We start from the raw sequence: 24,369 nt of genomic DNA, 5'->3' as shown, positions 1-24,369 counted from the left end.
TCCAGGAACCCAGAATGGGGGTAGTCATGAGGAGAGAGAGATCAGATCCCCACTTCTGAACCTTAGTTATCTATTGAGATGAAGAGAGGCACCCTCTTTTCCTTCCCCTGGTCTCAACTACACCTTGGAGTTCTACCAAGTACCATTTACCCCTCCTCCTATGGGGGAGATGATATCTGTAATGTTCAGAAAATGAGTGGTCTAAATTTGGTGGGGCTTTATCCATACCCAATTCAGAGAATCTCAGGACTTATACTAAATCATGTGAGTGCAAGGAAACCCAAGCACACTGTAGACTCACTGAAACCAGAACTCTTTGGAAGGGCTGATGCACACGGCCCTCATCTCTGTTATGAGGGCTTCCCTCATCTAGCTTCCATGAGACTGTGTGCCACTTCTGCTTCGAGTAGCAAACAGGGGGACAGGGATTTCTATTCAGGAGTAAATGCACCCCCCAAAAAGGACATGTTTTTCTTAGAATGTCTAAAATGGAATGGACCTTGGAAATCATCTAGTTTTCCAGATTTTTTTTAATATTTTTATTTTCTATATTCTTTGTTTACATTCCAAATGATTTCCCCTTTCCTGGATCCCCCCTCCCCAATTGTCCCATAAACCTTCTTCTCTCCATCCCTTCTCCAATCACCTCCCTCCTTTTTCTCTGTCTTTATATTCCCTTCCCATGCTAGATCAGTCCTTTCCAGGATCAGGACCCTGTTTGGTTGTTTTTTGGTTTTTTGAGACAGGATGCCTCTGTGTAGCCCTGGCTATCCTAGAACTCACTCTGTAGGCCAGGCTGTCCTTGAACTCAGATATATACCTGCCTCTACCTCTGGGATTAAAGGCATGCACCACCACTGCCCGGGCAGATTTTTTTCTTGCTTTTATTTGAGGTGGTGTGTGTATCCACTGCAAGTATGTGGAGTTCAGAGGACAACTTGTAAGGGTCAGCACTCTCCTCCCAGTCCGTGGGGCCCAGGGACAGAACTCAGCTCGTCAGCGTTGGTGGCAAGCACCTTGACTGGCTAAGCCAGCTAGCCTACTCTATTAAATTTTTTTTTTACAAAAAATTCAAGTGATCTACAAACCTATGAAGACACAAGGAGGACTTGTACCACCTGATGTATCAACAGTGCTTCTAGCAATTATTCAGACATCCTTATGATCTGTTATCCAGTCGGTCAAAACGTTTGCTGTGGATTTACCGTATGGGTCAGCCCTCCTGCTGCTTGAGTTTGACTCCATTTGGAAGCAGAACAGAATGCCTCTCAGTGTCCTAGGGTCTGTCCACAGCGTTCTCCCATTCTTTCTCCTGATTTCTAACCCTCCTTCTCCTTCCCTGCCTTTCCAGGTCTCCTCTACACGCTTTCCACACACCTTCTCCACTTTGGCCAGGAGGACACTGCCCTGAACTAGAAAGTACAGAGGATCTGACACAGAAGGAAAACCACATCCGGGCAACCACTCCCCGCCCCTGCCTTGGCCCCAGTCAGCCCAGAAGCACAATTCAGCATCCCGGGACACAGCCCACAGCACAGCTGAGCAAGCTTTTCAGTCCTGTCCCTCAGCCTGAATGCTTCATGGAGGGTAGAAATGTCACTGAGTTCGTGCTCCTCGGACTAAGCAGCAGCCCTCAGAGCCAGGCGCTGCTCTTTGTACTGTTCTTGGTGATTTACCTCTTGACCCTCGTGGGGAACCTGCTGATGCTGACTCTGATCAGCTCTGACGCCCACCTTCGTACCCCCATGTACTTCTTCCTGAGATACCTCTCCTTCATGGACTCGCTCTACTCTTCGGTCATTGTGCCCAAGTTGCTGTGGAACCTGATGTCTGAGTGGAAGACCATATCCTTCCTTGGGTGTTTCATTCAGATCGCCATGGTCATATTCTCTGGGGCCACCGAAGCCTGCCTCCTTTCCGCCATGGCCTATGACCGGTTCCAGGCTGTGTGCCACCCACTGTTGTATGTGATCACTATGAATGGAAAGGTGTGTTCTGGGATGGTGGCTCTATCTGGGGCCATAGGAGTGAGTGTCAGCCTGGTTAACACCCTCCTGCTAGCTCAGGAGAACTTCTGTGGCCCGAACATCATCCACAGTTTTGCCTGTGAACTGCCTCCAATGCTCTTGCTGGTCTGCTCCGACCCCCACACTACTATTGCCTCCATCCTGACCACCATGGTGATCTTAGGTATTGGTCCATTTGTCCTCCTACTGGGATCCTACAGCTGCATCATCAAGACAGCCCTAGGCATCAACTCAGCCACAGGTCGAAGCAAGATCTTCTCCACATGTTCTTCCCATTTCCTTGTGGTTATCATCTTTTATGGTTCCGGAGTGTTCAGGTGTGTCACGTGATAGTTCCTACTCATAAGTGCCGCGCGTCCCTCCCCTAACGGCCCTTGACCTACAGAACAGCATCACCATGCAGCAGGAAAGAAGCACCCTTATATCTGTCCTGGGGTTCCCAAGGCTTGAACTCCTGTACAGTTCTGCAGGGGACTGTCTGTGAGGTTTTCAAAAGGGGAAGGAAGGAAGGAGAGAAAGGAAAGAGACAGGAAGGAGGGAAGGAGAAAGGGAGGGAGAGGAGAGAGAGGAGGGAGAGGAGGGAAGGGGAGAAAAGAGACAAGGAGGGAAGGATGGAGGGATGGGGAGGGCAGGAGAGAAAGAGAGAGAAAGAGAGAGGAGATCCTGTAAGCCAGGCATAGGAGCACATGCTTCTAATTCCCCAGCATTTGGGGGATCACAAGTTCAAAGCCAGAGTGGCCCAGTGAGACCCTTTCTCCAAAAGAAAAAGGAAGGAGTCTATTTTTTTCCAAGGGTGAATTGTCTGTTCTAGAAAGGAGCTTTGACAAAGACTAAACATTTTTATGCTTTGTAAATCTATGATTTGGGATCTCTCAAAAGAAAATTCAGACTCTTTGGTGGATTTTTACGTAGTGCTACACAAAGAGAGGTGCAACATCTCTGAAGGAGGCACCAGCGCTCTTTCTTACTGGGGTCGACGTCACCAAAGTTCTTCCACCCTGTGACTGTTTGACACTAACTGTTCACTACGGGCTCCACATTGGCGTGTAATCTCACTCCCACAGTTATTAACCTCAGTGGCAGGTAGGCAGCTTGAGTTTGCAGAGTGAAAGGCATATTCATCAGAGATCCCTAAACAAGATGGCTGTGGCCCCAGCTAAGTGTTTCCCATGACCTTCCCCTTTCTCAAGAATAAGCATCTCTAACCATCAAGCTTTTCCCTACCAAGAGACAGGTAAATAACATCTGTGCTTCTGCTCCTGAACTGGACGTGAATCCACTGCCCACTGTTTATCTCCTTTTCTGTGTCTGGGAGAGAAAGAATAAGGTAAAACTGGATGTATTGGAGAGCTCTCCCAAGCCTGAGATAAATGTCACAGATACCATAAAGCAGCAATAAGATTTCTCCTACTCATTTCACAGAAATATTAGAAAAATAGGTGAATTTAAAAATTATAGCTGGATGAATACCTTTCCCTTTAAGACTGTGTGTGTCTGTGTGTGTGTATAATGTATGTATATGTGTATGTATGCATGTATATATGTGTGTGTGAATGTGCATGTGTGTATCTTTGTCTGTGTTTGTATATGTATATGCATGTATGTATGTGTGTATGAGTGTGCATGTATGCATTGTGTATGTGTATGTCTGTGTTTGTATGTATGTGTGTTATGTGTGTATATGTGTGTACATGTGTGTATGTGAGTATGTGTTTATGTTTTTGTATATGCATGTGTATGTGTAAGTGCATGTATGTGTGTATCTGTGTGTATGTATGGGTGTATGTATATGTATGTGTGTATGGGTATATGTGGGTATGTATCTGTGAGTATCTGTGGATGCCTGTATGTATGTGTGTATGGGTATATTGTGTGTGTATGTGTATATGTATCTGGGAGTGTGCATGTATGCGTGTGTGTCTGTGTGCATGTGGGTGTGTGTATATGTATGTGTGCATGCACACACCACATGTGTGCAGAGGCCTCATGAGGGCATTGGATCCTCTGAAGCTAGAGGTACATGTGGCCGTGAGCTGTGTGGCACGTGTGCTCCGAACTGACCTTCAGCCCTCCATTCAGGCGCAGTCTGCTCAGCCACTGAGCTAGCTGCCAGCCCCTGGAGAGCTTTAAAGTCAAGTCCACAGATCCCATAAGGAGCGTTCTTGATGAGTCACATTTGTCCCAAAGGAGATAATGCCATTGGAAAAGTAATAATGTTTCTTTGGGAAATAACCTGAGGAATACTTAGATAGGCCCAATGATTTAATCCCAGGATGTTAAATTAAAGTCACATGTTCTGCTTAATCCATTTTTATCTCTCACTTTATTCACTGATTTTGGCTCCTTCTCAAGCCAAAGAAAAATGAAACTAAAAAAAAAATTTTATTCTACCAGGCATTATAAAAATAATGTGCTGGGACTGAAGAGATGGCTCAGTGGTTAGGAGCACTCACTGCTCTTGCAGAGGACCCAGGTTCACTTCCCTGCACCTACATGGTGACTCACAACCATTTATACTTCCAGTTCCAGGGAACCAGGAACCCTCTTCTGGCCTCCATGGGTATCAGCCATTCACTGGGTACCAGTCAGCCACATGGTGCACATTCACATATGCACTCAAACACTCATACACAAATGATGATGATGATGATGATGATGATGATGATGGTGATGATGGTGATGGTGATGATGGTGATGGTGATGATGATGATGGTGATGGTGATGATGACAACAACAAGACAACTTACTGTGATTGTCACAGTCAGAGTCAGGCATGTGGGAAACAGTGGCAGTATTGTAAACTAGACAAGTCATTTTGCAAGAAACAATTATCACTGAGTGAGAACCTAGTGTGTCTGAATTGTGAATATACAGAAAGGGTAGTATAGTTGTCATGGCTACAAGCCAAGATGCTTGGAAGAGTGGAGAGTGCATGGGAACGTTTTAGTCCGACCCTAACCTGAGCCCCTCAGTACACAGAACTTGTTCTGACTCCTCTCTGTGAATTCACCACACGTGGAGGCAAGTGAAGGCAGAAATGACTGACTTCCCAATGTGGGAGTGAGGTCTCATGCTAACACCCAGCCTGACCACAAAGAGAAGTTAGCGAACAGTTGGCCTTGGGAGAGCTTGCCCGTTGCCATGGTGACGGCACCCGTTGTGCATTCAGCTGGAGTGGGATGGACCACAGCTGCGAGTGGAGTGGTGTCCTGATCCTCATCCTGAGTCCCCGAGTTCCCGAGTTCACATCGCTCCTTTGTGCAGTTCCTCCTAAGGCACATGACTCCAGCAACCGGCTCAGCCTTGGAGCAAGTGTTATCTTTGCAGTACAGTGTGGTGACCCCGCTGCTAAATCCCCTCATCTACAGCCTGAAAAACAAGGACGTCAAGGCGGCTCTGAGGAGGATGCTGAGCAGGAAGTCCAGACTGACCTTGTAGCCAGACTCTCCCGCTCCATCGAGGGTAAGAGTTGTGGGGAAAGGGGCTAGAAGCGGTCTTGCCGCTTGGCCACCTCCATGTATCCTCAAGAAAATAGTTTCTCTTCCTCCACTGACCTGGCCCTGAGCAGCAGGATATTAGGAAACCTCCGGAATAGAGCAGATGTCACCTGAGCCCTCTGAAAGACCCACTTAGTACATTAGGAAATCCTGCGCGCTTTCACTCGCCTTTTCCACAGCTATTGGTTTGTTATGAATCAACCTGTCAGACCACCAGTGAGGATAGTGCCATGTTCTGGGTAAGTAGCACCGTGCCTGAATAAGACTCAATTCCCATTTGTTTCCATCTCCCCTACTAACCGCCCCCCCCCCAAAAAAAAAAACATTGCAAGACCTGCAAGTAAGTGAAAAAAGAAACAGATTAACTGTATTTCTAGAGTTCTGTCTTCATTCATAAAATAGGTACCCAGAGCAGGGCTCACCAAATTCACAGTAGTAGCTTGTGAACCACCTAAGGGATGAATGAAGAAATAGCGAATCCATCTGAAGATGCCCTTCTCCTGCATGGTCCTAGGAGATGGGGAAAGTGATGACCACCAACTAACTTTAAGTGTCCTGAGGACTGAACTTGTTACTTCATAGTTACATTAGATAAATGACAGAGATTAGTGAATGATGGATGAAGGGAAGGGAAGGGAGAAAACATCTGAAAAAGAACAACAAATGTGTCAGAGAAAATATCCTAGAAGAGAAATTGGAAGAGGAGATAAAGAGACTCCATCTTGTGTAGTACTGTCCTGAGCCCTCCCCGTGAGCTCAGTGAATACTCTAGGACAGATCTTCCTCAAGCCTTCCCACCTCCCACCTGAATCTCCTGCCTGAGAAGACACCAGACCTAGAGGAAAGAGAAGTTGGAGAAGCAGAACAACTGTCCAGCTGCCATCTCAGGGACACTCTGCTCACAAGAAGTCCTCCCCGGCAGAGCCGCCGCTTCCCGTCGTACTCCTTCCCAGATGCCTTCCCAGAGGACTGCCTATGTCACATCTGCTGCTGTAAACAGTAGAGTGTGGCTTCACCACGTAGAGTGTGGCTTCAGACACCTGCATAGGAGAGGAAGAAAACATCGCCCTCATCATCCCATGTGACATCATTTCATTTGGAAGAAGGAAGGGGAGAGGAGCCTGCTGGTGCTAGCTGCCCTTCAGATGGGATCACACTCACTGAATCACAAAGGTAACATTTATTTTCACAAGAAACTCCTAATTCCTCGAATGTCATATTAATTATTGATTAAATAAAATGTGCAAGCTAGTGGGGGAAAGAAGAACAGACTAGGCCCAAGTGCGTGCCTGAGGGCAGAAAATGCTGACCTCAAATACCCTCTGCTGTTGCTTGTACAAAAGAAAGTTATCCGTGTGCCATACTTACAGCTTGCTTTTCCACTTGCCACACAAGAAACAAACTGAGGGAAAGCACAGTTCAGAGACTGCTCCACAGTACTGATACAGAGCAGGGACATTAATGCATTTGTATGATGACCTGTAGAAATTAATGACTGGATTTTAAAAAGAACTGATTCCATGTCATCTCCCATGCAGGTTCTTGCTCCCCCGACCTATAGCGAGGTTGTATGATCCTGTCTCTCCCGTCTTCCTTATGCTATTTTTCTGTTGGAAGGGGTAATCATTTAATCCCACCTGCAATCCTGCAGTGATACACTACCATCTGCCATCTGTAACATTCGATCTGCTACATCGAAACCTACCATTTGTAACCATTTGATTGATACACAGACATCCACCATCTGTAACATTGTATCTGATGCACCACCCTCTGTAACATTCTGAGGTACTGCCATCTATAACATTCTATCTGATGCACCACTATCCATAACATTGTATCTGATGCACCACCATCTGTAACATTGTATCTGATACACCACCATCCTTAACATTTGATCCCACTTGCAGTCCTACAGTACACTGTTCTTCACCATCCTCAGGAAACCCACAACCAAATCTTGGACCTTGAATCCCCAAGGCAATGGAGCTAATAAACTCATCTCTTTACGAGATAGCTGCCTCAAGTACTCCACAGAGATAACACAAAGGCAGTAGACACAGCCAGAACCATGACACTCAGCGCAGCCCAGCTTTGGTGGCATTGCTTCTCTAATCATTTGGCAGAGCTGATTCCTTAAAATCTTTAACCATGAGGCCGTCAGAAGTTGCAGCTATGGCAAGCTGGTGGCTAAGGGGAAACATGAAAGTTCAGGGGGCAAAATGAGCCTCCAACTCTGCCCTTTCACATGCACCCATGCTCAGGGCATGAATAAACCCTGAGGACTTGGAGAAGCCTTTGTACTGTGACTAGTATGGGAAAGATAACATGCAGTGTCCCAGGAGAGACATCATACTGTGTTTAAATTTACACTACAGTGTAACAATGGATGCCAGTTATTTCCTGGGAGTGTTTTCACAGATACAAGATAGATTTACATACACACACACAAATACACACACACACACACACCTCATTTGTGCCTATAGATTTCCTAAAGAAAGGAAGAAAGAAAGAAAGAAAGAAAGAAAGAAAGAAAGAAAGAAAGAAAGAAAGAAAGAAAGAGGGCAAAAGCCAGCCAAGAACAGCCAATCACCATTAAGTCATTAGGAGATTGTAAATAAAATTATTAAAAAACAAAAAAGAACAAGCAAGGTTCAAGACATATGATACAGAAAGACCAAACCAGAAGACCCCATGTGAATAAGTTCTTAAGAATTGGTAACTTTCTAATGCCCTGTATGTGTGTGATTTCCAGAGAAGAAGTCTTGTCACAGCTCACCTCAAAAGAATAAATTCCTCAACTCCCTCAATCATCTGTTGACTCATAACTATTCTGTTTTAATGTCCACCACGCCACATTCCATCAAACCCCACCTATACTTCCAAATCCAGTTAAATTCTACCCCTGATAGTCTACTAAATGTGGCCTCACACACCTGCAATCCCAGTGTTCTGGAGGCTGAGGCTGAAGGATAATGAATGGATATTCAAGCCCAAGCTATATAGTGAGATGTTAAGGGAAAAAATCCACCACTGCCATCCTCTGTGGGAGCTGAGGTATAGGTACACGAGTGTTTGTGTCAGGTACGCATATATGCATGTGAGTGTGGAAGCCAGGGATTAACCTGGGGTTTCATTTATCAGGAGCCGACGTCATTGTTTTTTGGGACAGAGTCTCTGAACTAGGACCTGGGACTCACAGATTAGGCTCGACTGACTGGCCATCAAACCTCAGGGATCTTCCTGTGTCCACCTTCCCAGAACTGAAACCACAAGCACACACTACCATGCCCAGCTTTTCATACAAGTGCCAAGGGCGGAACCCCAGGTCCTCATACTTGCTTGAGGACCCTTTATCTGCTGAGCTAATTCCTCTGCCCATGAATGCCTTCTTGATCTTGGTTTTCCATTTCCGTTAAATGCAAATTATCTTTCCTCTTAAGAATAGCCAGAGCTGGGCTGGAGAGATGTCTCAGTGGTTTAGAACACTAACTGTTCTCCCAGAGGACCCAGGTTCAATTCCCAGCAACCACATAGCAGATCACACCTGTCTGTAACTCTGGTTCCAGGATACCTGCTGCCCTCATGAAAACACCAATACACATAACACAAAAATAAATGAGTCAGGGTTGGAGAGATGGCTCAGTGGTTAAGAGCACCGACTGCTCTTCCAAAGGTCCGAAGTTCAAATCCCACAACCACATGGTGGCTCACAACCATCCGTAATGGGATCTGATACCCTCCTCTGGAGTGTCGGAAGATAGCTATAGTGTACTCACATATAATAAATAAATAAATCTTCTTAAAAATTAAAAACAAACAAATGAGTCATTTAAAAAACTGAGAGTGTGCAGAACATATTTCTAGCCTCTCATTAGTCTTGTAACACCCTGTACTACAACTATCTGCATTGTCTCTCCTACTAGTCTTCATAGGATGAACCCCTTTAACAACTTGGATTCCCTGTGGTTGCTAGGTGACCAACAAATTGACAGAGAAAATGCTGTCTACATCGTGTGGTAAGCTCACCCTCCTCCCAGCAGCAGACAGAGTGGCTTCGACCTGGAGCTTCAGAGCCCCGCCCTATTTCCACCCTTTTCGGTAGAAAGAAAACACAACACACACATCAAGTTGGGCCCTTTATTTGGGACAGGAGAGGGCTCTCTTGCTTTCATGAAACCTCCATCAAGACCCTTGCTGTCACTAAGCAAGGGGTTGCAGTCCAGTGCTCCCATCACACTCCCATCGAAAAAACGTCCTCTGGAGTCCAGTGGTGTCACTACAGGGTACAAGGCTCAGGGACGGACAGATCATCTTCGCGGGGACAGAAAGAGCCAAGCTGAGGTATCTTAGGGAAGAGGTGTTCCTGACCACGGGGCAGGAGCGGCAAGGACCGGAGCTCAGGGCTTCTCACAGCGCCACTGTTCGAGCTTCTCAGAGCACATGGGCTTGTAGGCTTTCCTGATGATCGAGGAACGACAAAATGAATGGGCTGGCTGAAACTTTCCATCCAACTTAACCATGCCAGATAATGGTTCCATCATGACATTTTCATACATGTACATCATTGTACTTTGCTCAGTTATACACGTGCATGGGCATGTACACACATACACATACACATATTCACACACACACACACACAAAGACCTCTCTCTAAAAAGCAAAATAATAATAATAATAAAATCAATAAAAGTTCAGATCTAGGAAAGCTGTGGAATAATACCGAGTGCTTTAAGCCTGAGAACTGGGCAGGAGAAGAGGGTTCTGGACATCAGCCTTCCAACAGAGAACTTTTTAGTTGTTGTTGTTGTTTTGGATTTGGTTTTTTGGAGACAGGGTTTCTCTGTGTAGCCCTGGCTGTCCTGGAACTCACTCTGTAGACCAGGCTGGCCTCAAACTCAGAAATCCACCTGCCTCTGCCTCCCAGAGTGCTGGGATTACAGAACAGAGAACTTCTTATTGGGAAAGTCATCACACAAGAATGACACAAAAGATCATTTTAAATATAGACCTCTGGGACTCTATATGAGCTTTGTTTTGGAGACTCCACCCAAGATTAAATGGTCTGGAGAGGGAAGTGGTAACGCTCTCCAGAGGAGAGCAAAGGCCATGTCTCACCAGTAGTCGATTCCTTTGATAGCCAGGATCTTCTTGGCACAGGCTATGTCATCTGCAAAGTCATCATCCAGGAACTCTACAGAGTGCACGAAGGAACAGAGAAATAAGAAGCACGGCTCAGTGGACTGGTTCCACCAGTCCCAGGTCGGGGGACTGGTTCTGAGCTGAAGGCTTGACCTAGAGACTTTCTATATGAAATGGCCAATCCAGTAATGCCTCCCTTCCATGGGGACTTCATTCCCTTCCCTAGGGCGCCTCTCAAGGAACCATCAGCTTCATTCCACCCTAAAAATATAGTGTATGAGGCTTCAAGACTCACAAATGTCTCAAACTATCCTACCCTGAACCTTAGGGGACTCTCTGGGCATGTACAGATCATGACCAGTGACCAGTTTCTTACTACGCACCACCATCTCAAGTCTCATGGTACCCATCACAGCTGAGATGTGGAGCCTGCTTCGGAGGACTCAGAGGCAGGCTGTAAGGAATCAGAAGAGCATGGTGAAAGAGGATACTCACTCTCACAGGAGATGCCGCAGATGTTCTCCGACTCCGGGAACTCGCTACTCTTGCACCAAAATTTGTTACTGATCTGGAAGAGTCCATACTCTGTGCCGCCATTATTTTTGACAATAGCTTGTGCGTCGTAGCCACTGGTATGAAATAAAACACAGGCCCCTGAGGGAGACAGAAGAAAGAACTTCTTCAGAGATGTCTCAGAGTGGCATAACTGAGACACTAGTTTCCAGGCTGGGGGCGTGGGGGGTATGGGAGGAGATGGGGGAAGCATCCCAATCAGTCTCCAAAAGTGAAGTCCAGAGTATCTTGGTGAAGTGAGAAAGGTCAGACAATGGAAGACAGGAAGGGCAGGAGAACTACTTGAATAAAATAGACCAAGACAGAGGAAGAAGGGCTATGAGACCGTGAGGAGACAGGAGGAGGAGAAGGGAGAAGTGGGAACGGGAGGAAGCAAAGAAACAGTGTAAACTCACATTCAAGCAAACTGATGCCTTGATAGCCATCCATGTCTTTAATGGCGTGGGTCACCTCACATTTTGTAAGCTCTGTGGCTTGAAAGGCAGGCAACGAAGAAACACACACCAGGAACAAAGGAACCAAACGCATCATTTTGGCTGCTCCCAGAGGTTGAAATGTGGACACCGCTCATTTCACCTGCTTTTATTTATGAAGAAGGCCTCTGGCCCCCTGGCAACAGGCCTTCACTCTAGGAAGCCGATGACGAAGAGGTGTTTATGCCAAGATAGAAACGCTGAGCCTGCCAGCCTCCCTCCAGCCTTCCACCCTCCCCCCACCTCCTGTATCCAGTCAATACCAAGTATTGTTTTCTGCCCATAGAGTTCCACACATGATCCTGCTTCGCGCTCAGCTCTGGTAAACCTTCGTTTCTTTTAGGGCTGCTTCTAGGAAGCAGGATGTCCCTAACCTACTTTAGGAACAAAGGAGACTTCAGAGACAATACAAGTGAGGTGATTGGAAAACACATTGGCCACAGCAACTCCATTCTTACTCCTAAACGCATACGGAATGTGGAAAGGGGTTGTATCACGTCCTAGGATCAAAGATGGTATTTCTCTGGCCAACCCAGCCATAGGACAAAGTCCAGGAAAGCTCCTTGATAGGGTGGCTCATAGCTGAGGGCCTTGAGAAAAGGGATGGAACATGGTGACATTTAGCATGAGAATCAAATACCATTTGGATCCCAAGACTTCCTATAGAGGAAGAGAGCTAATGTGAAAAGTTTTGTGTGGGGGCTGGAGAGATGGCTCAGAGGTTAAGAGCACTGACTGCTCTTCCAGAGGTCCTGAGTTCAATTCCCAGCAACCACATGGTGGCTCACAGCCATCTGTAATGGGATCTGATGCCCTCTTCTGGTGTGTAGGCATGCATGTAGGCAAAGTACTATATACATAGTAAATAAATAAATCTTTAAAAAAAAGTTTTGTGTGAAAATATCTAGCTGTCCTGTAAGCCATTACCAAGCTCCCTGCCCCAAGTCACCACTGACATAAATAACTAGATGCTTCTTGGTGTCACTAAGACATTGTGTCATTCCAAGGCTAATTTCATAGTAACATTGTTCTTGGGTAAGTAGGCCTTCATATCCCCAAGGTTGGCCACAGAAAGGAACATAACTATTATATAACTATATATAGTTATTAATAGTCATCTTGCCTAAGCAAGTCAGGACGGGTATTAGTTCCAGGTGATTCCTGTAATTTGTGTCATGGCTACATTCACAGTCTCGATAATCTTTGCCCTCCTCTGCCTGTGCTCATTTCGTAAACCTGATTTTTTGACATCTCCTGAGATCTCTATCCTAACCAGGCCACCTAACGCTTAAAAACTGGAAGTCTTTCAATTGCTTATCGTCCATGAGTCTTCAGAGACAAAAATACTCCTCTCTTAACCCCAACTACAGCATGACTGAAAGTCATGTGGAAGATGTGGAAAACCAAGATGGATGGACAGAAACTCCTGAAGGGTAAGAGACGCATGCTCAGAAACACAGCAAACGTGCTGCCTCTGCTGGTCTCTTGTATTCTACCCAGAAGGACTGGGAGGGTATGGGAATGCTGTCACACTGATCAAGTCACATGGAAACTAAGAGGGGATGACCATGAACCAACCATACAGGAGAGGAACACATAAGAAAAGTTAGGTCTGGTGGAGTCTTCCAAATAGCAGTGTCTGTATAAACTGCCTCTGGCCCTGGGCTATGGGATGAGTATCTGTGACAGAGGAAAATGGAGGTCCACAATCTTACACCATAGACGCTTTCCACGCTTCCAGACACATCTGCTCGCCTGTAATCGATCGATCGATCGTATCTCTGCCCTTCCCTATGAACAATGAAAAGCAGCATAAAGTCCAGGAATCACAGCTAAGTCCAGGAAAGATAGCAAGTGTGCCTCAGGCAAGAGGAACCATTTGTTTGTAACAGTGGGGCCACCCGAGGACAGAGAGCTAACGGGAACTACTGCAAACATTCAGAGGAAAAAGTCAGTTCCTGGAGATGGAACAACAGACAATAACCATGCTTTGAAAGAGAAAGAAACGGAAAGACGGTAGTGTGGCTAATGCGGAAGCTTCCTGTCCGATTCTCCTTTCCGGGATTGGCCGAGGCAAGGGTGGGGGTAGGAACTGTTACTGAGGATTCTTCACAAAGAAGCTGAGATCCAAATCAAATGGTGAAAAGGTATTTACCACACACTTTTCTGGATTTCTTCAAAGAAATCCCAGAAATATCAGATTGTTCTGTCAGGAAAAGTTTCTAACACCAGACGTCACCTTTTGGGGACTTCTGGAAATTGAGTCCAGCTTCTGCTCCAGCATAATTTACCATCTGACACTATAGTTTGAAAGCAGATGGCACTGGATGGGAAGACAGGGTTGCCACTTGGAGTGAACTCCTGAAGGCCACAGTAAAATTATTATTACTTCTTACACTAATATCACCATTTTGTTCCACTTCATTGTATAATTCAGGAAAATTATACCAGGCAGAGGATGAGACAAAATCTTGGACTTGACCTTTAAGATTTTGTTAGTTGCTTGCTTTAGTTTAGTTTTGTTGTGTTTTGAAGATAGGGACTTACATAGCCCAGGCTACCTTGTAATTCTATATGTAACCCAGGTTATCCTTGAACTCATGATCCTCCTGCCTCTGCCTTCTGAATGCTGGAGTTACAGGTATAAGCTACCAGGCCAGCATAAAAAACTTTATATCCTGTGTCTTAGCCAGGGTTTGTATTCCTGCACAGACATCATGACCAAGAAGCAACCTGGGGAGCTTACACTTCCACACAGCTGTTCATCACCAAAGGAAGTCAGGACTGGAACTCAAGCAAGTCAGGAAACAGGAGCTGATGCAGAGGCCATGGAGGGATGTTCCTTACTGGCTTGCTTCCCCTGGCTTGCTCAGCTTGCTTTCTTATAGAACCCAGGACCACCAGCCCAGGGATGGCGCCACCCACAAGGGGCCCTCCCCCCTTGATCACTAATTGAGAAAATGCCCCACAGCCGGATCTCATGGAGGCCTTTCCTCAATGGAGGCTCCTTTCCCTGTGATAACTCTAGCTTGTGTCAGATTGACACACAAAACCTGCTGAGCAGTGGTGGCACATACTTTTAATCCCAGCACTTGGGAGGCAGAGGCAGGCATATTTCTGAGTTCAAGGCCAGCCTGGTCTACAGAGTGAGTTCCAGGACAGCCAGGAATACACAGATAAACCCTGTCTTGAAAAAAAGAAAAAAAAAAAAAACAAAAAACAAAACAAAAAAGAAAGACATGGAACCAGCCAGCACATCCTGACATCAAATACTTAATCTCAAAACATACATGTCCCTTTGTTCATATTTTATGTACTTTAGTGATATTTTGTAGTACTTTTCACATAGATTTGGTGTTTTTAATAAATTTAATTTACTTAAACAAGTGCCACTTTTTTTTTGTTTTGTTTTTTGTTTTTTGGGGATTTGGTTTTTTCGAGACAGGGTTTCTCTGTGTAGCCCTGGCTGTCCTGGAACTCACTCTGTAGACCAGGCTGACCTTGAACTCAGAAATCTGCCTGCCTCTGCCTCCCAGAGTGCTGGGATTACAGGCGTGCGCCACCACCGCCCGGCTCCATGTGCCACGTTTTTAATGTGTATGATGTTTTGCCTGCATGTATGCCTGTGCATCGTTTGTGCGCCTGATTCCTATGGGCACCAGAAGAGGGCATCTGATCCCCTTGAACTAGAGCTACGGATGGATATGAGCTACCATGTGGGTGGTGGGAATCAAATCCAGGTCCTCTGGAAGAGTCACCAGTGCTGTTAGCCACTGAGCCATCTCTCCAGCACCATTTGCCACATCATCATCATCATCATCATCAGTTTCCACTTTCCATTTCCAGTCATTTATAAGGTAATACAAAGAACAGAAACTATTTTGCAAATAAACCTTCTATATTACAAATTTCAGTGTTTGGGGACTTCTTGTATATAGTCAGATTGTCACTAAAGATGATAGATAAGGGCTTTCTGTTCAATTGGCTTCCACTGGGGGGGGGGGGGTCGGGGGAGGGCAGGACACCAAAGAGATGCTAGTAGTTGGATGAACTAGTGCATTAAGTAATTATCCACAGCAGTGCATTTTTCCAATGAGAATATACGGCCATTGTCTTGGTCCTGCTCAGGTTCACATTTTCATAACTGCGTCCAGTGAAGGAGATTCCAAGCTGAGAAAGTGGAATGTAGGAGGAGCTTTCTCTAAAGTTTCCTCCCTGGGCTGGGGATGTGGCTGAAAGATGGCACATTTGCCTAGCAGGCAGGGAGCCTTGAATCACAGAGAGAGACATTAAAATCCTCCCTGAAGGTCCTTGAAAGACCTACAGATTAAGTTATTGAAATATGAGCTATAAATATTTCCCAACCAAATGAAGTACCAAAATGCAAACACTCAGCGTAAAACTGAGGGGTGGTTACCTCTGGGCATAGAGAGGCTTGCGGTTAGAAAGGAGCCTTTCTGAGGGCTGGAGACCTCCACATAAAGCCAGACACTCTAAAGCTAATAGAAAAGAAACTGGGGAAGACCCTTGAGGACATCGGTACAGGGAGAAAGTTTCTGAACAGAACACCAATAGCGTATGCTCTAAGATCAAGAATTGACAAATGGGACCTCATAAAATTACAAAGTTTCTGTAAGGCATAGGACACCATCAAGAGGACAAATCGGCAACCAACAAATTGGGAAAAGATCTTCACCAATCCTACATCAGATAGAGGGCTAATATCCAATATATATAAAGAACTCAAGAAGTTAGACTCCAGAAAACCAAACAACCCTATTAAAAAATGGGGTACAGAGTTAAACAAAGAATTCTCACCTGAAGAACTTCGGATGGCGGAGAAGCATCTTAAAAAATGCTCAACTTCATTAGCCATTAGGGAAATACAAATCAAAACAACCCTGAGATTTCACCTTACACCAGTCAGAATGACTAAGATTAAAAATTCAGGAGACAGCGGGTGTTGGAGAGGGTGTGGAGAAAGAGGAACACTCCTCCACTGCTGGTGGGGTTGCAAATTGGTACAACCACTCTGGAAATCAGTCTGGCGGTTCCTCCGAAAACTGGGCACCTCACTTCCAGAAGATCCTGCTATACCACTCCCGGGCATATACCCAAAAAGATTCCCCAGCATGTAATAAGGATACATGTTCCACTATGTTCATAGCAGCCCTATTTATAATTGCCAGAAGTTGGAAAGAAACCAGGTATCCCTCAACAGAAGAGTGGATGCAAAAAATGTGGTATACCTACACAATGGAGTACTATTCAGCCATTAGAAACAATGAATTCATGAAATTCTTGGGCAAATGGATGGAGCTGGAGAACATTATACTAAGTGAGGTAACCCAGACTCAAAAGATGAATCATGGTATGCACTCACTAATAAGTGGATATTAACCTAGAAAACTGGAATACCCAAAACATAATCCACACATCAAGTGAGGTACAAGAAGAACGGAGGAGTGGCCCCTTGCTCTGGAAAGACTCAGTGAAGCAGTATAGAGCAAAATCAGAACAGGCAAGTGGGAAGGGTTGGGTGGGAAAACAGGGGGAGGGAAGGGGGCTTGCAGGACTTTCGGGGAGTGGGGGGCTAGAAAAGGAGAAATCATTTGAAATGTAGATAAAAAATATATCGAATAAAAAAAGTTAATGTAAAAAAAAAGTATTTGGCTGCCCTTCCGGTGGGCCTGGGTTCAAGTCCGAACTCCAACCCGGATGGCAGATCACACCTGTCTATAACTCTAGACTTGGGGGGTCTGTTTCCTCTTCAGCATCTGCAGACAAAACACTCATGAGACATTTTTTTAATGAAACAAAGAAATGAACCTTCTGGGGATCTGGCTATGTTTTATTTATTGGCCTGAGCATTTGCTGCATAGACATTTGATTCCTAGTGTTTCATTAAATGGCATGTTAACTCTTAGTACTTAATTCTATATCCAGGTTAGATTGCACGCTCGTGCATATATTAGCCCTTCTTTACAATTAGTTTCCAGATATTTAATTTGTTCCTTTGAATTAATCCATGCTTCTCCATCTCTGTGACAGTTGGTTTTTTGTCAACTTGAGACAAATCCAGGGGGGACACATATCTTGGAAGAGGAAATCTTAATTGAAAACAGATGTTTCCATAAGATTGGGCTACTAGGCAAGTCTATGGGATACTGTCTTGACTGATTATTGATGTGGGAAGGCCCAGCCCATTGTGGATGGTGGCATCCCTAGGAATGTGGTCCTGGATGACTGCACTGGCTGGCTTGTGTGGCAACTTGTCACAGGCTGGAGTTATCACAGAGAAAGAGCTTCAGGTGAGGAAATGCCTCCATGAGATCCAGCTGTGGGGCATTTTCTCAATTAGTGATCAAGGGGAAAGGGCCCATTGTGGGTGGGGCCATCCCTGGGCTGGTATTCTTGGGTTCTATAAGAGAGCAAGCTGAGCAAGCCAGGAGAAGCAAGCCAGTAAGAAACATCCCTCCATGGCCTCTGCATCAGCTACTGCTTCCTGACCTGCTTGAGTTCCAGTCCTGACTTCCTTTGGTGATGAACAGCAATGTGGAAGTATAAGCTGAATAAACCCTTTCCTCCCCCTCGGTCATGATGTTTGTGCAGGAATAGAAACGCTGTCTTAGACAAAGACCTAAGAAAACAAACCGAGCCAGCCAGGAGGAGCAAGCTTGTGATGACTGTGCCTCCACAGCCTCTGCTTCAGTCCCCACCTTCAGGCTCCTGACTTGACTTCTCCAGATGGTGGACTACAAACTGTAACATATAATAAACCTTCCTTCCTCGAGTTGCTTTAGGTCACTGTGCTTTATCACAACAATAGAAAAGTAATTAAGACAGTCTCTCCAGGTTACTGTTTTATTAGGACTTCACTATTTGAAAAACAAATACCGTCCCAGTCTTGAATGTCTGGTTCCATGTAGACAGGACTTTCTCCATGCATCCCAAATGGCAAATCTAGACCCTTTCAAGTTCTTTCTGTGGATACATCTTTTCTGGGTTTGTACATGTACTCTCCTAATTTAAAAGACTTGTTGATTGTTATTCAAGATGGTGTCTTCACATCTGAGTGTGACAGTGCAGCTCCTCTTTCACTGGAGACAGCCGTAGTACAGAGGTTGTAGCTCAGGGATAGAGCACTTCACTGTAGAAAGCACTGGCCTGGGTTTGCATCAAGTGTGGTGGTTTGAATGAAAATGGCCTCCATAGGCCCAAAGGGGGTTGGCACTATCAGGGGGTGTGGCCTTGTTGGAGTGGGTGTGGCCTTGTTGGAGTGGGTGTGGCCTTGTGGGGGTGGGGGTGGCCTTGTTGGGGTGGGTGTGGCCTTGGAGGAAGTATGTCCCCGGGGGTTTTGAGGTTTCAGATGATCAAGTCAAGCCCTGTGTCACTCTCTTCCTCTGCCTTCCGATGTAGAATTCTCAGCACCACATATGCCTGAATGCTGCCATGCTTCCTGCCATGATGATAATGGACTAAACCTCTGAACTGTAAACCAGCCCCAATTAGTTTTCCTTTATAAGAGTTGCTGTGGTCATGGTATCTTTTCTCAACAGTAGAAACCCTAACTTAGACATCAAGAGTTAGTTCTAGTACTGCAGATGTGATCCTGGACCTTGGTTTGTGTACATGGTACGTGGATTGTGTGTGTTCTTAACCATCTCTATCTACCTACCCCCTGTTCCTGACATAAAGCAGGCCAGTGCAGCTTTCTTGGATGAGAATGCTAGTGTGCGTTTCACTGCTTTCCCTTCCCAGGAAGAAGGGGGGAGTTGGGGGTTTCCTGATCCTTGCAAAGGGCACAGGTAAGACAATGCTACAAATTTCCTAACAGACTCTAAAAGTGTTGACTTCAAACACTATTTTACTCGAGGTGCACAAACCTGTTCTGCCTCAATTTCTCACATTGGAAATTGGGCTATATAATTATATAATTATGGGCTACATCATTTAATGTTAAGTCTGCATTGAAATGGAGGAAGTGACCAGTGGAACCCGTCTACCACCTTTCTGATCCACTTGTTTTAATCCTGCAGTTAGTGATCACAGGCATCTATCCTGTGATCTCTTAGCACTAATCATTTTACTGGGTGTTATGTATGATGGACATTGTGTTGTTGACTGTCTAAACTTTGATGAGAGGAAGAGTTCTGGCATTGCACTAATAGCTAGTTCACTAGTTAATATACTGAGAGTCAATATAATAGATATTGAAATTTAGCTTAATCTTTTTAAGTTTTGTTAGAACACATCTTTGACAGTGTACACCTTCAATCCCAGCATTCAAAAGGGGGAATTAGGCAGATCTCTGTGAACCTGGTCTCCACAGCAAGTTCCAGGCCAACCAGAGGCTACAATGAAGTTCTGTAAAAAAAAAAAAAAAAAAAAAAAAAAAATTGGGCTGGAGAGATGGCTCAGCGGTTAAGAGCACTGACTGTTCTCCCAAAGGTCCTGAGTTCGAATCCCAGCAACCACATGGTGGCTCACAACCATCTGTAATGAGATCTGAGGCCCTCTTCTGGTGTGTCTGAAAACAGCTACAGTGTATTTACATATAATAATAAATAAATCTTTAAAAAAAAAAATCAACTCATTCATTCATTTAAAAAAAAACTAGACCACTTTCCTCTTAGAATAATTTATCCCTCTGAGGAGTTTATGGATTGCTCTCAGTTTTTCAGTGAAATTTCTCCACTCTTGTTGGCTAGAACTTAAATATGTTCCCCTCCCTCCAAGTTTTAGTAGTTAAGTTACAGCTCCTAGTCACATACAATGTTTCCCTTGTACAGGTTTCTTCATGTATACTAGTACATTAAAGAAATAATAAGTTATTTATTAGTATGTGTAGCTGTCTTCAGACACACCAGAAGAGGGCATCAGATCCCATTACAGATGGTTGTGAGCCACCGTGTAGTTGCTGGGATTTGAACTCAGGATCTCTGGAAGAGCAGTCAGTGCTCTTAACCACTAAGCCATCTCTCCAGCCTCCCTTTTTAACTTTTTTGTTTTGTTTTGTTTTTTTGTTTGTTTGTTTTTGTTTTGTTTTTGAGTCAGGGTTTCTCTGTGTAGCCCTGGCTGTCCTAGAACTCACTCTGTAGACCAGGCTGGCCTCGAACTAAGAAATCTGCCTGCCTCTGCCTCCCAAGTACTGGGATTATAGGTGTACGCCACCACGCCTGGCCCTTTTTAATTTTTTAAAGCCTTTATTACCTTCAAACTCTAGCTCATTCTTCACATGCTCTACTGAAGTCACCTTCTTCTTTTTCTGTAATCTCAGGAAACTCTGAGGCTCCTTGGGGACAGATTATGTTATACTGGAGCCTAGTGGATCTGCAGGTGAGTCTTATCTCTTGAATATCCAGTAATCACTAGCATGTTGTAGAACTCAAAAATATTAATTTATGAATAAATATGACATTTCAAGATATATTGTCTTCTATTGAATAGAAATAGATAATATCAGGAACATATTCCCTCCTTGTTTTTGAAGAAGATTAGAAATATAATAATATGGTTTAATCTCCTTGACTTAACAGCTTCAAAGGAAAACTATGCAAGCTCTGCCACATTTACATAATGAAATTGGAATTTTAAAATGCTCATAATAAAATAAGTGAAACATCAGAATTCACATTGTATACATGCTAATTGTGCCTGTACAGAAAACATACACATAAAATCCTACAAGAAATTCTACTTCCAAATAATAATTGTTTTAACTTACATGTGCTAGTGACACGTGGCTTTTTAAATTTGGCACAGATTTTTTATTTTCATTTTCATTTATTTTTTTAATTTATTCTTCTCTCATACAATATATCCCTGTATTGTGTTCTTCAAGAAAATGTGCTAGTTACCTCCTTTTGGTCGCCTTTTTCTCATCCAGAGCTCCGTACTCTGTCCTCTGCCAAAGTGAGATACTCACACAGTGCCTCCAGGAAGAAAGAGCCGCCTTTATGAGGAAGCCCAGCTCCCAGCTGCAGGGCCCATCCTCATGCAGAGCTTCCTCACACGGCAGGACCCCGTCCTTCCTCACACGGCAGGGCCCGTCCTCATGCAGAGCTTCCTCACACGGCAGGACCCCGTCCTTCCTCACACGGCAGGGCCCGTCCTCATGCAGAGCTTCCTCACACGGCAGGACCCCGTCCTCATGCAGAGCTTCCTCACACAGCAGGGCCCCGTCCTTCCTCACACAGCAGGGCCCGTCCTCATGCAGAGCTTCCTCACACAGCAGGGCCCCGTCCTCATGCAGAGCTTCCTCACACAGCAGGACCCGTCCTCATGCAGAGCTTCCTCACACGGCAGGGCCCGTCCTCATGCAGAGCTTCCTCACACAGCAGGGCCCGTCCTCATGCAGAGCTTCCTCACACGGCAGGCCCTGTCCTCATGCAGAGCTTCCTCACACAGCAGGGCCCGTCCTCATGCAGAGCTTCCTCACACAGCAGGGCCCGTCCTCATGCAGAGCTTCCTCTCACGGCAGGGACCCCGTCCTCATGCAGAGCTTCCTCACACAGCAGGGCCCATCCTCATGCAGAGCTTCCTCACACAGCAGGGCCCTGTCCTCATGCAGAGCTTCCTCACACGGCAGGACCCGTCCTCATGCAGAGCTTCCTCACACAGCAGGGCCCCGTCCTCATGCAGAGCTTCCTCACACAGCAGGGCCCGTCCTCATGCAGAGCTTCCTCACACAGCAGGGCCCGTCCTCATGCAGAGCTTCCTCATACAGCAGGCCCTGTCCTCATGCAGAGCTTCCTCACACAGCAGGGCCCGTCCTCATGCAGAGCTTCCTCACACAGCAGGCCCCGTCCTCATGCAGAGCTTCCTCTCACGGCAGGGACCCCGTCCTCATGCAGAGCTTCCTCACACAGCAGGCCCCGTCCTCATGCAGAGCTTCCTCACACAGCAGGGCCCTGTCCTCATGCAGAGCTTCCTCACACGGCAGGACCCGTCCTCATGCAGAGCTTCCTCACACAGCAGGGCCCGTCCTCATGCAGAGCTTCCTCACACAGCAGGCCCTGTCCTCATGCAGAGCTTCCTCACACAGCAGGGCCCCGTCCTCATGCAGAGCTTCCTCACACAGCAGGCCCCGTCCTCATGCAGAGCTTCCTCTCACGGCAGGGACCCCGTCCTCATGCAGAGCTTCCTCACACAGCAGGGCCCTGTCCTCATGCAGAGCTTCCTCACACAGCAGGCCCCGTCCTCATGCAGAGCTTCCTCTCACGGCAGGGACCCCGTCCTCATGCAGAGCTTCCTCACACAGCAGGCCCCGTCCTCATGCAGAGCTTCCTCACACAGCAGGGCCCTGTCCTCATGCAGAGCTTCCTCACACGGCAGGACCCGTCCTCATGCAGAGCTTCCTCACACAGCAGGGCCCGTCCTCATGCAGAGCTTCCTCACACAGCAGGCCCTGTCCTCATGCAGAGCTTCCTCACACAGCAGGGCCCCGTCCTCATGCAGAGCTTCCTCACACAGCAGGCCCCGTCCTCATGCAGAGCTTCCTCTCACGGCAGGGACCCCGTCCTCATGCAGAGCTTCCTCACACAGCAGGGCCCTGTCCTCATGCAGAGCTTCCTCACACGGCAGGACCCGTCCTCATGCAGAGCTTCCTCACACAGCAGGGCCCCGTCCTCATGCAGAGCTTCCTCACACGGCAGGACCCGTCCTCATGCAGAGCTTCCTCACACAGCAGGGCCCGTCCTCATGCAGAGCTTCCTCACACAGCAGGGCCTGTCCTCATGCAGAGCTTCCTCACACAGCAGGGACCCCGTCCTCATGCAGAGCTTCCTCACACAGCAGGGCCCCGTCCTCATGCAGAGCTTCCTCACACGGCAGGACCCTGTCCTCATGCAGAGCTTCCTCACACAGCAGGGCCCCCGTCCTCATGCAGAGCTTCCTCACACAGCAGGGCCCGTCCTCATGCAGAGCTTCCTCACACGGCAGGGCCCCGTCCTCATGCAGAGCTTCCTCACAGGGCAGGGTCCCCGTCCTACAGGAAGTTGGGCTTGCTATTCACAAATCTCATCCAGCTACATGTTGTTGAAGAGACCCGACTTGGTTTTGTTTTGTTTTTTTCTGTCAATCTATCAAATTAAACAGAACAGGTTATCTTCAGAATTCTGTAGCCATTTCCTCCACCGTCTTCCCAGATAAAAGACAAACCAGACTGGGTTCCTAACCCATGCCAGACATTAACACAGCCCTACTGGGCACACCCATACTGATCCATGTACAAGGGCAAGCAGAGCACACCTCAGAGCTCCTCTTAAGGCTCATTCTGAAACCTGATTTATGCCACTGAACAAGTTAATGTGTGCTTTGTGAGGCATGAAGTAGTTGATAAATATTGAATTTAATTGTAACTTTTAATTTACTTACTGTGTGCATATGTGTCTGTATGTGTGCCTATGTATGTATGTGTCTGTGTGTATATATATATGTATATATGTGTGTGTACATATATGTATATATATGTATATATGTATATATGTATGTGTGTATATGTGTATTATGTATGTATGTATGTATATATATATGTGTGTGTATATATGTATGTATCATGTGTGGGCCTCTATGTATATGTGTCTATGTGTTTGTATGTACCTCTAGGTGTATGTGTCTGTGTGTGTGTGTGTGTGTGTGTGTGTGTGT

The 24,369-nt window shown here is 46.0% G+C and overlaps 2 protein-coding genes across 51 annotated transcripts; one reads left to right on the top strand and one right to left on the bottom strand.

The window, feature by feature from the left end:
• Window positions 1-1,580: 1,580 nt before the first annotated feature.
• On the top strand, window positions 1,581-5,465 carry LOC127667309 (olfactory receptor 8S1). Its single transcript, XM_052160301.1, has 2 exons — window positions 1,581-2,344; window positions 5,303-5,465. Exons 1-2 carry the CDS (start codon window positions 1,581-1,583, stop codon window positions 5,463-5,465), a joined length of 927 nt encoding a protein of 308 aa, XP_052016261.1.
• Window positions 5,466-9,653: 4,188 nt separating this feature from the next.
• Lalba (lactalbumin alpha) lies at window positions 9,654-23,703 on the bottom strand. Of its 50 annotated transcripts, none has more exons than XM_052161035.1 (8): window positions 23,308-23,703; window positions 23,236-23,272; window positions 22,952-23,023; window positions 21,579-22,880; window positions 11,641-11,873; window positions 11,168-11,326; window positions 10,649-10,724; window positions 9,654-9,988 (listed from the first exon to the last, which is right to left on the bottom strand). In XM_052161035.1, the coding sequence occupies exons 5-8, from the start codon at window positions 11,774-11,776 to the stop codon at window positions 9,928-9,930; spliced, it is 432 nt and encodes a 143-aa protein (XP_052016995.1). In that variant the 5' UTR covers window positions 11,777-11,873; window positions 21,579-22,880; window positions 22,952-23,023; window positions 23,236-23,272; window positions 23,308-23,703; the 3' UTR covers window positions 9,654-9,927. The 50 variants fall into 50 exon arrangements, with proteins under 50 accessions (XP_052016995.1, XP_052016990.1, XP_052016999.1 ...); XM_052161030.1 differs by lacking the exon at window positions 23,236-23,272 and adding an exon at window positions 23,059-23,128; XM_052161039.1 differs by lacking the exon at window positions 23,236-23,272 and adding an exon at window positions 23,059-23,128 and having other exon boundaries at window positions 23,379-23,703.
• Window positions 23,704-24,369: the final 666 nt, after the last annotated feature.

This window comes from Apodemus sylvaticus, chromosome 17, assembly GCF_947179515.1.
Source record: "Apodemus sylvaticus chromosome 17, mApoSyl1.1, whole genome shotgun sequence".
In the NCBI taxonomy this organism is placed as follows: Eukaryota; Metazoa; Chordata; class Mammalia; order Rodentia; family Muridae; genus Apodemus; species Apodemus sylvaticus.
The sequence above is the reverse complement of the archived record's forward strand: the minus strand, read 5'-3'. Positions and strand labels throughout refer to the sequence as shown.